General features: G+C 38.1%; 1 protein-coding gene across 2 annotated transcripts in view; it reads left to right on the plus strand.

Moving 5' to 3' along the window:
* The window catches only part of adamts6 (ADAM metallopeptidase with thrombospondin type 1 motif, 6), a 101173-nt gene extending 89339 nt beyond the window's left edge, over positions 1 to 11834 (plus strand). For both annotated transcript variants that reach the window (XM_051120275.1, XM_051120276.1), the window contains exons 24-25: positions 2623 to 2779; positions 6793 to 11834. In XM_051120275.1, the coding sequence (XP_050976232.1) occupies positions 2623 to 2779; positions 6793 to 6902 (267 nt within the window). In that variant the 3' untranslated portion in view covers positions 6903 to 11834. The remainder of the gene's footprint in view (positions 1 to 2622; positions 2780 to 6792) is intronic.
* The last annotated feature ends 2509 nt before the right edge of the window (positions 11835 to 14343 follow it).

A 14343-nucleotide genomic window follows, 5' to 3' on the forward strand; every position in this document is an offset into this window, starting at 1 on the left:
TTTCACCTCAGACAGTCGCAATTTACTCCCTCCAGCAATGTCGAGACCTCTAATGTAGAACAGCTGACAGTAGTCAGAGATTCAATTAAACTATTACAATGACATTCCGCAAGTAGCTCTCGCTCCTTAGTTTTGGAGCACTGCATTCACAAGCGTGCCACAGACTAATACACACTGAACACAAACATGCCAGGAGCTGAGTAAAATCACTTATACCAGTCTGATTGGTTGGCTTCTACACAACAAACTCTAAGCACATTAAATCTCAGCACCAAATGAGTTTCCGGTATAGTATTTTCCCATAGCAAACTCCAATAGTGGTAGTAGCAAACTCTTTTCATACTGTATACCTTGTTGTGTAACTACCTCAAGATTTAATTTTGTGCTTATTTTTCTCACAATTTCCATACACTGCACTGCACCACACCGGAAGTTGCAGCGACCGCTGAGTGCCGCTAAATGCGGAAGCAATCATGTATAGCGTGCATTTATAGAAGGCAACATGTTTTTGTGATTAGAAGAAATAACCAGTTGCTAAATTTCCCTGCGGTTCTGGCACTGAGAGTTCAAGAGAGAGAGTTTTGTTCGCGATACTTGGTAGAAAGTAAAACAGATATCCACACGTAAATATTCCACTTTGTTTCAGAATTGCATTTTATTTCAGATTTGCTTGCTCCTAAATGCTACATAAATCAAACTAACCATTTTTAGTCGTGTTACATATTATTCAGATTAACTTGTTCCTGTATAAGGCATTGGTCCTTGGCTAGAATAATTTGCAAAGTGGACAAGACTTCATGCCTGTAGAGAAACAGGTTGATTATATATACAGTATGTGACCCTGGACCACAAAACGAGTCTAAAGTAGCACGGGTGTATTTGTAGTAATAGCCAACAAAACATTGTATGGGTCAAAATGATTTTTTCTTTTACGCCAAATATCATTAGGATATTAAGTAAAGATCATGTTCCATGAAGATATTTTATAAATTTCCTACTGTAAATATATCCAAACTTAATTTTTGATTAGTAATATACATTGCTAAGAACTTCATTTGGACAACTTTAAAGGTGATTTTCTTTTGTTTTTGTTTTTTTTTTTTTGGCCCTCAGATTCCATACTTCAAAATAGTTGCATCTCAGCCAAATATTGTCCTATCCTAAACCATACATCAATGGAAAGCTTATTTATTCAGCTTTCAGATGATGTATAAATCTCAATTTCCAAAAATTGACCCTTATGACTGGTTTTGTGGTGAAGGGTCACATATAATTTTGGCCTAGTTACTGAAGTCTAACTTAATTGACTCATGTGGCAAAGTGGCTTAAAATAACCTTGGTTTTGCTTTTTATTCATACAGTATGTGTTGTTTCATATTTAGTCTCAACCATGCTCTTTACTAAGACCGTTGACTTTAAGATAACCTAATACACTAACTTTTGGGGTTGGAAACTGTTGTGGTGGAAGTAACACCACTGCTGTGTAATTTGATAATTTTTGAAAAATATGAACTATTTTCATAAAATAATAATTAAAATGATTTATTTCAGTCTTTGTTTGCATTGTCATGGTTTTAACCATGTAATAATTGATATTCTTCTAATAGATTTTCATGGTTTATCATTTAAAGGGCTGGGTAAAACAATCAAATCTATAGTTAAAGGGATAGTTCAGACAGTAATGAAAATTATGTTATTAATTACTCATCATCGTGTCGTTCCAAAACCTTCATTCATCTTCAGAACACAAATTAAGATATTTTTGATGAAACCTGAGCGCTTTCTGACCCTGCATAGACAGCAATGCAATTGACATGTTCAAGGCCCAGAAAGGTAACAAGGACATTGTTAAAATAGTCCATGTGACATCAGTGTTTCAACCGTAATGTTATGAAGCTATGAGAATACTTTCTGTGCGCAAAGAAAACAAAAATAACTTTATTCAACAATTTCTTCTCTTCCCTGTCAGTCTTCGGGGGTATGATAACGAATGCATGTGGTGCTGCTCAGCATAGAACCCAGATGCGCTGCAACTTGTTTACAAGCAGAAGTGATTTGCAATTTTTGCTAAGCCTTACTTATTTGAACCAGAATATACAAAGAATGAGCTAAGAGGGATGGAAGTTCTGTCAGAATACCAGCTCCTGCATCAGCAGCACGACATGCATACATAATGATCCTTTTGATCAAAGACTGACACGGAAGACACGAAATTGCTGAATAAAGTTTTTTGTTTTTTTTCTCGTAGCGTCATTAAATTAAACCACTGATGTCAGTTGGACAATTTTAATGATGTCCTTACTACCTTTCTGGGCCTTGAAAGTGGTGGTTACATTGCTGTCTATGCAGGGTCAGAAAATGCTCAGATTTCATCAGAAATATCTTAATTTGTGTTCTGAAGATGAACAAAGATCTTACGGATTATCATTTTTTAGATTTTATTTAAAAACACTAATAATTTAGCATTTATTTAAAAAAAAAGATTTTATTATTGGATACATTATTTAAACAATAATATATAATGTTAATATCAGTATCAGTTGTAATATCTCTGCATCCCCAGTTATGACGTATGTATTAGAGGCTGTACTAAAGGCTCGCTGTGTGTTGTTTTTTTTACAGTGCTCTGCTCAGTGTGGACTAGGGCAGCAGATGCGGATGGTTCAGTGTCTGTCGTATACGGGACAGCCCTCCACCGAATGTCCAGAGTCACTACGGCCCAACACCATGCAGCAGTGTGAAAGCAAGTGTGACGCTACACCCATCTCCGGTGGCGACGGTAAGTCAATCACCCTTCCGCTAATCCCATGAAAGAGCGGCGATTTGAGCGCTTCGTATGAGCTGCATCTGGCTTTGATCACAATGTTGACATTTAAAAAAGTTTGTGCCCTCTGCGTTCAATTTTGAATTAACAAAGGATTATATTGTTCTGTTCTTACCCGTGATTAACTACCTCAGTTTGGAATCGAGACGGGACACTGTTTAGGCGATCCTGGATTCAATAAAAGTTCTGTGACCCTTGCGAGATGGATCCCTATTCAGATTTCTTTACCGGGGAAGCAGCGTTAGATTATCTCTCCTAATGGACCCTAATAGGATTAGCTGTATCCTAATCAACAGCAGTGACAGAATGTCTACTTTCATTGTCTTCAGCCATGGCAGTTTAAAGACTCTAATAAGGAAGATGTATTAATTGAGGTAGGGCCAGTTAGCACTGTCAGCACACTGCCATACTAATGCAGATGGCCGTCTGCCCGCGCCGTGAATCAGGTCGCTCTCTTTTTACGCTTAGATGCTGTAATTACCATAAGAGGCTTGTGTCCAGGCCCTGAGTCATGGCCTCTTTTGAAGGAGGACTTGGAGTTTTGGCCTTGACACAAAGGAAGTCTATTAGCTTTCCAGTGCTGCAAGGTCATGCAAGATTCTTTTAATTGGTTCTCTATTCAGTGCCTGTTTATAAATCCCACGCAATTGCTTTTTGATGTTTTTTGTGTAAATTTAATATCCTTTGATTTCCACCATAGAGTCACATTTGTGATTTTAGAACAATTAGTGGCGCTACCATCAAGCTGCTAGATTCAGTTCGGATTTCGCATCTACCCACAGGTCCTTTATATTCACACAAATGATGTTCTTAAACATAATGTTTATTTAATGTTACAGACACAACCACACAAAATCACAGACATACTACGATAAAAGTTTACTGTTCACGAGCACACCCCTAATGTCAACAAAATGATTCAATGTGTGCAGCTATGGTCCGTTTACAATTTGTGTGCTATTTTGTGCTTTATGTGCTATAAAAACTAAGTACTGGGGAACATTCAGGGTAAACAGAACAAGTTATGAGTTATATTTTAAGTATCATATAATCAAAATTCTAAATGGTCAAATTAAACTTTTGTCAGTCTGTTTTTTACCGGTTAGCCTACTAGCTTTGGATAGTGTGGGCTGTTGTACCCTAAATGTTTAGCTTGCTAGCTTACTATACTGCTATTAGTCTAGTAGCTTAGTATTTAGTTTTTAATTTAGCCATGTTTTTTTTTTTTTTTTTACAGTAAAATTGTAGTAACTTTTTTCGGTTTGGAGTGATTTGGGCAACATGGGGTGGAAAGTGACATCACACGGTCAAAAAAAATAATGATTAATATCTCAAACACCAAACTAGCAGTTTGTTTTTGCGCCACAAATCAGCACAAACGTAGCACAAACGAATGGTATAGTTTTGGTGATTATTTCTTTTTATGGGGTGCCAACTTCACGGAGGTATCTGACCGACGTCTATAAGACATCAGTTTTACATACATTCTAAATCATTAACATCTTAAAGATATCTAAAAGACGTCTATTTGACATCTGATAGGAAACATCCTATAGACGTATTGCAGATGAGCAAACACTCAAAAAAAAAACCCTCTTACAGATGTAAATGTAGATGTCAAATAGATGTCTCCGTGATGTACGTGTGCTATCAGGGAGTTGACGTTAATATTTTATTGTTTTTAGGTTGTGTGGTAAAGTAACCGAAATTCAATGTTAAGCCAGTGTTAAGCTGATTTTTTTCATTCTCAACTGTGTCTGTCCAACATTGGAGTCCAACATCAACCTGATGTACTGACATCTGCTAGGACTGTGTTAACCATGTGTTTTTTATTGATTTATTTTTAACCATGTTTAATTTTATTCTAAATATCCTTCTAGCTTAGCATGTATGCAGTTTACTACACTACCACTACATATTTGTAGCTATCTCTGCTATAAAAAAAGACATCATTCTATTAGGGCTGTCAGTTGATATAAATTTTTAATCTAATTAATTACATGATGTGTCGATTAATTAATCGCAAAATAAATTTGACTGTGAAAATATCCACAAAAGATTATTTAAAGCTATTTTTGTGTTAAATGAGAAAGTATCAAGTAGACATTACAAATTGTAGCTTTAGAAAGAAATATTTTATTTGATTCAACATAAAATTTATTACACAAACATTTAGGCTGCAACGGCCTAACGTAAACTATGGAACATAAAAGATGATTTGAGAAACATCTCAGTATTTTTTGTTCATATACAAAAAATATGAACAGCTTTGTTACCAACAGTCTTCAAAGTACTTTCTTTTATGTTCCACAAAAACGACATGAGGGTAAGTAAATGATGATAGAATTAAAAATGTTTGGGTAAACTTTCCCTTTAATGTTTTTATTATTATTATTAATATTATTATTATTATTATTTTAATGAAAAGATTCTCTAAATAAGAAACTAAATCTGCCAGCAGATGGTCGAAATGTCTTTATGAGTCATTCACTTTGATTCGATTCGTTCAAACGTCTGATTTAGCAAAAACACATAATATAATTAAAATATAACACAATATCAACTTCTTATTTACTGAACTGTTGTATAAAAATCACATTTAAGCTTGTGATAGATAGGAACAAAATCAGCAATCGTGTAGGCCTATTGCTCTTGCTGCTCATGTGATATGGTGTGTTATGTGAGATATATATATATATATAAATATGAGACAAAACACATACAGGAGTATTTTTGTTTGCACCAGTTATTTTGAATTTTAGGGCATAACTGCATTTATGGAGTTGTTGCTCTGCATTATATTTGTCAACAGTCAACTATATGAAATATAAGACGATGTGAGGCCAGTGCATTAACTGCGTTACTTAAAATATTTTAATTTTGTTTTTTTTATATAACTAATTAAGTTAATGCGTTAAACTGACAGCCCTAAATTCTATATATTTTTGTACCTAATCCTAGGCAACCTGTTGGGGTCCTATAGACAGAAAAATTTACACAACAGAAATTATTAGTGGAAATTTGTCATGTTGCATCTGATTAGGACAATGTGTAACAAGGTCAGAACAGAGAGGAAATAATTATAAGCTCAGGCCAAGTTGTAAAACATTCACCAGACAGTGTACCAGCATTCGGTGACATTACAAGTGTGACAGTACAGTGAGATTTATATAGGTGCTAATTATCATCCATGCGATGAAGATGACAAATTCTATGTTTTCACTGGCGCTCCCTTTCACTAACATATGAAAACTCTAAGACACTCACCCTTGCACTGATTACCACCTAGATTCTCACAGACATCTGAAATATGAGTCACATTCTAAGAACCCAAAAGTTTGTCCTGCAAACATGCTTTTCATTAAAAACATTGAGGGATATGAAGTGAAAAGAAAACTGAAATAAAACGTTCATCAGTGCAGTCAATATAGAAGCTCAAAAGGCTACTTTCAAAAGGATAGCTTAATTACTTTAAGCTTTTTCGGTTTCAGAGTTGGTGTTTATTCCAATGACGAGCTCATCAGAGATTCGAGAGAGTGAGTTGGGCCCAGTTGTATATCCAGCAGCCTCTGGGTTCTGATCAAAGTCCTGAGTCATTGTTCCACACAGACTTGCCTATCATATAATTGGATAGTTCAAGCAAAACTAAAAGTCTGTCATTATTTACTTGCCTTCATGTCATTCTAAACTCATTTGACTCATTTTTGGTTAATGATTAATGATAAATGCCTTTATTCTGATTTGGAACTTAACAGCTCCAACTCAATTAATCTTGTGTGTTACACTAAAGCAAATAAGTCATACAGGTTTGGAATAACATGAGGGTGAGTAACTGATAACAGACTTTTCATTTTAGGGTTAACTATCTCTTTACCAAGCCTCCAAGTTTTCCCTTTGAGGCTCCCCAGCATCAACCACTTACTCCTTCATGTATCCTTTCTTATTCCACCTTTTTTCTCTTCCCTTAGAGTGCAAAGACGTAAATAAGGTGGCATATTGCCCATTGGTGCTGAAGTTCAAGTTCTGCAGCCGTGCGTACTTCAGGCAGATGTGCTGCAAGACGTGCCAAGGACACTGACCCCGTGGAGAGAAGCAGAGACAGATGCTGCAAACAAGGAAAGAGAGAGAAAACTGGCAGAGAGAAAAGTCAATGCTGGGCACAGAGAAGGAAACCTCTCTCTCGCAAATCAACACACACACACACACACACAACTGCTTTTAGCCCTGTGGAACCCAAACCACTGCTCAGCACTGTGCTGACACCCGTTTTATTTTCACTTCTGTGAAGTGGGAATGTATAAAATGATCATTATTGTTGTTATTTTTATAATAATAATAATAATTGCTATTGGTTATTATTATTATCAATGTCTTTCTGTTGTTATAATCCAAAGTGCTGGCCACAACACTCACAGAAGTAGCATGACAGAGGTTTACTTCAAGGCGCCCACTTCGGTATATCTATACATTGGTATATCCCTGGGGCTTGCATACACACTTCTAACATGTTTTTTATCTTGGCAACGCTGCATTCAGGGGCATTCAAACGGACAATGATTGCTCACACTGGCAGCATCGGATCAATTGGAAGTCAATTGGAAGTCATGGCGATTTGAGGCAACGTAAGTGTCAGAGACTGTTGATGGTGCAACAAAGTACCGTAACCAACAACCGGAGTGCAGACACCGTCATTCACATGATCTGGCATCTGATACAGCAATCAGATAGGAATGTTTCCAAGCATGGATAAACATGGACAATGTGAATGCCCTTTTAAGCAAAAAAAAACATCATAATTCAAATTCTGGTATTTTAACTAAACTCTATAGGACAGTATCCTCCATGACCAGGGTTGGTGTAGGTGCAAATTGACTTGACCAGGAGTGTCCAATCCTACTTCTGTAAGGGTCAATATCCTATAGAGCTGGGGTGTCCAAACTCGGTCCTGAAGGTCCGGTGTCCTGCAGTTTAGATCCAACCCTAATTAAACGGGAAACGGGAAGGACGGGAAGGACGGAAAGGACGTGGTTTGTGGCCAAGTATGGTGACCCGAACTTGGAATTTGTGCTCTGCATTTCACCTATCCAAGTGCACAAGAGTGAACAAACACATGCACACTGTGAACACACCCGGAGCAGTGGGGGTTCAGTGCCATGCTCAAGGGTCTCACCTCAGTCGTGGTATTGAGGATGGAGAGAGCGCTGGACATTCCCCACCTACAATCCCTGCCGGATCTGGCACTCGAACATGTGACCTTTGGGTTACAAGTCTGACTCTAGCCATTTGGCCACGACTTCCCCGTAAAACACACCTGAACCAGCTAAACAAGGTCTTATTAGGCACGCTAGAAACTTCCAGGCAGGTGTGTTGAGGCAAGTTTGAGGTAAATTTTGCAGGACACCAGCCCTCCAGGACTGTGCTTGGAGACCCATGCTATAGAGTTTAATGGCAACCTGCCCCAACACACGTCTGGAAGTTTCTAGTCATCCTGAAGATCCTGATTAGCTGGTTCTGAACTCTGGCTGTGCTCCACTTTCACTCACAAACCTCCCTAAGCACTTCCACTCGGGGGAATCACAACTGCCGTTTTGAAGTGCGCTTAAAGTCGACGAAGGGAGTTTATATAGACCGGAGTAGGCAAGTTCGGTCCTGCACAGTTCAGCTCCAACCCTGGAAACTAAGTCTAGGCCCTGCCCCAAATGGAACATGTGCACTTGCGGTCTTACGGACTTACAACGGCCGCCGCGTGGGCATGTCCGTTAAGTCCACAAGACCGTAGGGTGTCCCATTCGCCATTCCAGCGTTCAGAAGAGTACTCGTGAGCACCCCCTTTGCAGCCGTTATGCGCCCTTGATATGAACATCTGCCGAGCCTGCACTGATGCAAGCTCCGCAGCAGACTTTTACCCGACAGTCAAATCGGCATTACTCACGAAAGTGCAGACTCAGAGGAAGACCACAAGTGTTTAGCGTGCCATTTGGGACAGGGCCTTAGTAATCCTAAAGACACTGATTACCACAGTGCAACACAATACTGATGTCACAGCAGATCAAAACAACTCCATAGTGGATTCCAGGTGATCTAGGGTTTAGGACGTTCCAATTCACCCCATTGCAAGTGTTCCACTAGTAGTGGGCTGTGCACTCGTGCAAAATAGTCTCAGCCTCAGATGTCACGCCCACGGACCACTGGCTGAATGTCTGATGCATACAGCACACTTAGCTGGAAACACTTTAGGAATTTCAAAGTCGTAATCGGATTGGTTGAATTATACAGGATTTCCGAGAGACGTGTGTGTCGTGTTCTTTAACGTTCTGCCTGGAAACAAAAAATGCTGTGGTGCCAAACCTCTTCACGAAAGAAGAAAGCCGTCATGTTACAACTATAATGACAAGAGGGAGCAGGATTGGACACCCCTAGATGGCTGTTCAGCTTGAACTGTTTTTGCGGTTAGTGGAAGATCATACATGTACATTTATTCACTTGACCTTGGTGTGGCTACAGCCAGGCTCTACCAGTTAAAGAACTGCTAGACGTGACAGCCCTAGTTGTTTTGACAATAACTAAAGATAGCAACCCAAGGGCCAGAGACAAACAGGGTAGTGCGACTGGGTGCTTTGGTGCTGAATTTGTGCAGAAGAAATCTCAATTAGAGCTTCACAGTCCAGATGTTCAGTTGAGTTAGCCACCTGTTTTACTAAGCTGAATCACATGACCACAGGCCAAAGAATTCCACCATTGTCTGACACTCGAACAAGGCCTGAAAATCAGATCAGTTCCAAAGGGACGTTTCTACTATTGTGTCTCTAGAATTATTGTGGACACCAGAGAGACATTAATAGCGATTCTGACGTGATTCTGCTTTATGGATCCGTATTCTGCTTTAAATTCTGGGGTTCTGACATCTATGCGTCTGTTTCGGGGACCGGCGTGTTCCAGACGCAATAATTTTCGCATAAAATGCGTGCTGCAGCCACACTCCGCCACATTATCAGCAGAATACACAGACAATTCATCAGTACAGGGATGACTTGCTTGGAGATCTCCAGGTCTGTGATGCTGATGCATTAGTAAAGTTAAGTGAAGGGCCAGTGCCTCGGTAACCTGCCAGACCCCGCAGATCCGGTCTGCCATCGACTACCTCCAAAACACCCCCTCTTCCTTCTTCCCTGAGAACACAGTGCTTCCAGCCCACACTCTTAAACCCTCCACACTCAATGGTGCTTTTCTTCCCTCAGTGGAGGACTGTTTGTTCCACTGCCCTTCTTCCGTTCATCTTTTGAGTGGGTGGCTCTTCTGGCCCCATGGTGCTATAAGACCTTGATGCATTCTGGGTATGCGGTCTGACAGAAAACCAAGAATACGTCAACTCTGTTCCAAATCCTAGTGAGCTCCCTACCTAGACCTGCTTTTTAAGGCATCATATGTGCATTTCTGGTGCGAAGGTTGTTCCAAAAAGTAGGCTGTTTCTTTTTTTAACAAATTCAAGGCGGAATCACATATGGTGGACAAAAATGTGCATTAGCTTAGCCACATGCTACTGGAATCAATTGTGAGTCATGTTTACTGTGCACTTTACGAATGCTATTTGTGTGGCATGTGGGGTTGTTGCCTACATAGTGTTTCAGTCAATAGGTCCTATTCCCGTTACGATGCTGCTTGAGGCCTGAAATATACCACACAAATGCAAACTTCTAGCTAAGCTCGATTTTACATGTCGCGTTACGAAACGTGTTGGAACACGCTACATTATTGGCATTGCCGCAAGTGGTGCTATATTGCACATTAATGTAAAATATTGTCTTTTAGAGTCAGTCTCTTCAGGTCAACCTTGCTTAAAGTCGAAAAATACATAATTGAGGTTTGCTACTCCTAGAACAACTCAAGACCACATGCTAAGCATGCTCAACAGAGCCGCATGTTAGCATACTTGCTTAAACCATGTTTCTTGACATGGAAAGCAGCCGACTAAGCCACACAAAGGAAAGCTTACTAGGTTTTGGAACAGAGCTTTTTGTCTTTCTGTCCTTTTACTTCACATTGGTTTAAGTTTGTAAACATTCCATGAACTACATGTTGCATTTTGTCATCATCCATGACTGAGTGACTTTAACCTGCTCTCTCTTAGCCAAGGGAACATCAAATACTAAAGCGTCAATTTCATCTTGTTACGGGACACAAAACATTAATGCAATTGAGGATTTATGGGACATTTTTATGTTTTTAACCATACAACCATTCTACTTTTGCTGCTGCTACTCTTTTGTAGCCACAAACACAATATTAATCGATTATGTATTATGAAATGTTTATACTGGGATTATTCAACAGTGAACATTGAACAGCGGAACTGTAGGCCCAACATGCTGAGCATCCTGATAATTGTGCTTTGTAAAATCCTAAGGCTTGAAGTACAAGTTTACTGGCTTTGGGACACGGACTCTCAATAAGACACTCAATGAAACTGGTACTGATCGCTGTGAACTTGTGTCTTTGAATGTCACATTGTTTAACCTGTACCTATAGAAGAGAGTTTTTCTTTTTTTTTTTGTGAATAGTTGCTTACATTTTATATTCAGTATTATTAATGTTGGTACACTGTTACTAATTTTTTTTTTTTTTTTCATTTGTAAATTATATGCTAATTTATTGCCATGTGTCACCTGTCTTATGTATGTTTCACTGCATGCAAACTGAAATCTAGTCTAGTGAAATCGATGCAGTGGAATAACACCCTTCACGATCTTGTTTTAGTCTTGGTAAAATGTGAGTTTGAATGTGTCTTATTTGCTACTAGAGCTCTCTTAAAACTACGTCAGAATGCATTTGTGTGAGTCGGTGCGTTTGAGTGTGCGTATGTTGGTATGGTATTACTGCACTGTTTCTCGAGGGCCAGTGCTCACAAAAATAATAATAATAAATAATGGTAAATGGTGTCAAAGGGTAAGGAAAAAAATATTCCCATAGTAACTTTAACATTCTCAGTCCTTTGGCTTGTACCCTTGGTGAATCCAACAATATGTAATGGATCCTGAATAAAATGACTTTAAAAGGGTTGTGTTTGCTTAGATGTTCTTTCCTGTGGTCTCCCACAAATGGCTTGAGTATATCTAAATGAGTTTACTGCCTGAGAACAGCAAGCTTTTTCATTAAAGGGACAGTTCACCCAAAAAAGGAAAATTCTGTCATCGTTTACTCACCCTTGTGTTGTTCCAAACCCGAAAGACTTTCTTTCTTTCATCAAGCACGCAAGAAGATATTGCTGAATGTCCAGAGTGTTCTGAAACTTTAAAGAGAGAATCAAAAGAAAAAAGTCAAGACACAGGTCTATTTTTGAATGGCTGTAAGTGGATAAAGATGCTTTTTGGCCACAAAGTGTGTAATTACGACAACTCTTGACTAGCAGGGCCATGCTAACAAGCCAAACCTTGACCTTCTGACAGAGATGGACTTGATTATATTTGTAATGCTTCATGGAATTTGGCTTTTACTGCTGAACTATTTTGTTACAATTTCTGCTCTTAGCGATTTCTCTAACTGGTATTATTCAGTGGTGGACAAAGTACACAAATCAAGTATACTTGAGTAAAAGTACAGATATGTATAATAAAATATTACTCCAGTAAAAGTAAAAGTATTCCTTTTTTCAATTTTACCCAGTGAAAGTACAAAAGTACTTGATTTTTTACATACTTAAAAAAAAGTACTGATAGATTTTATATAGGCTACTAATTTTATATTAGCATATATTTTTTATAATCCTCCTGTTCAAAGTTGCCTTGGATTTTCCCAAAAAAACACTATATGGAGTCAAGATAATGTAATGTTCACTATGAAGCTTAAACTGCGATGTATGTAAGAGAAAACAGATTTGACCATCTACCATTCACCAGTAAAAAAATTTAAGTTTTAAAGCTTGTTTTGCAGAACGCCACAGTTATATATGACATTAGAATAAGGCCTGAAGTTAGAAAGAACATTTTAAGGAAAAAATAATTTCATTTTCATAATGTTTTTTTTCTTCTCAAACCTTGTCTGTGTCAAATCTTGTCACCCCTGGCCAAATGCCCCCAAAAGGCATCACTTCCCACTTTGATAATTACTGTAGTTACCATGTTCTGAACATTGCATCCTTACTTTTTCCCTCAGATGTAATCTATCTAGGTGGTTGAATAAAAATATTTGGACTTCATATCTAAAAAATACCTCAACTTAGCACCAGCAAGCTTGTTAGCTAGACAGTTAGCATCAGCTAACAATATTTACTTATTTTTAGTATGGCTATGAATAAACATTCATATATGTCTACTTGGCTAGTTGATCCAAACAATATAAAAAATGTATACTGTTGATAAACAATATAAAAACAAACATCACAAAGGGCTAAATGTGTAGCATTTTAATAAAACTGCTAATGTTACAGCAGTGGGAAATATGAACGTGCATAAGTTATTTAGCCCTTGTGCAACTTTTTGGACATTTTTGTCCTTCTCAGTCTTGTTTTTTGTGATCATTTTGCCCATGTTATTGCCAGCTGCATACATTTTGGCACAGGTGTGTATTTTTATTGGAATTTTACTATTTCACCTCCATTTCCTTTAATAAATCTATTTTGCACTAGATACAAAAAAGTGTAACACTCAGCACCATTTGGACAAAAATGTCCCCATTGAAACCCAGCTTTCATTCTGTTAGCAAGGCTTCAAAATTATTATTTTTTTTACCATTTTAATACCAATATTAAATAATGCAGCTATAATTGTGTTGGCATGTTGGTATGGATGTCAGAGTATGGTTTGTATGTGTGTCATAAAAAAAATAGTGTGTGTGTGTGTGTGTGCGCATGTGTGTTCTTCTAATATTAGAGAAAAACTCTACTGAAAATCACAAATCCAACCACTGTGTGCACCAATGGAGTTTTTATATGCACTAGGTACAAAAAATTGTTATAAAAAAAAAATTGTCATAAAAAAATAGTGTGTGTGTGTGTGTGTGTACTTGTTTTTGCTACATTGTGGGGACCAAATGTCCCCACAAGGATAGTAAAAACTGAAATTTTTGACATTGTGGGGACCAGCCTGCATGGGTACAAAAGCTTATAAATCATACAGAATGAGATTTTTTGAGAAAGTGAAAATGCAGAAAGTTTTCTATAAGGGTTAGGTTTAGGGGTAGGGTTAGGGTAAGGGGATAGAAAATACACTGTGGACAGTATACAAACCATTGCGCCTATGGAGAGTCCCCACAAAGATAATAAACCAGACTGTGTGTGTGTGTGTGCATGTGTGTTCTTCTAATATTTGAGTGAGAAAAACTCTACTGAAAATCCCAAATCCAACCACTGTGTCCACCAATGGAGTTTTGCTGGCATCTTATGGGGAAAATTTGGTACTGCGTCCAAACAAAATATTCCTGAAAGCTCATTTTTTGTGATATCAACCTCAAATTTGGAACACAGTTTGTTTAGATTTATGGCTTTTATTTTGTAGCAGGTTTAGAGTTAAACATATTTCATATAA

The sequence above is a fragment of the Labeo rohita genome, chromosome 10 (genome assembly GCF_022985175.1).
Source record: "Labeo rohita strain BAU-BD-2019 chromosome 10, IGBB_LRoh.1.0, whole genome shotgun sequence".
NCBI classification, from domain to species: Eukaryota; Metazoa; Chordata; class Actinopteri; order Cypriniformes; family Cyprinidae; genus Labeo; species Labeo rohita.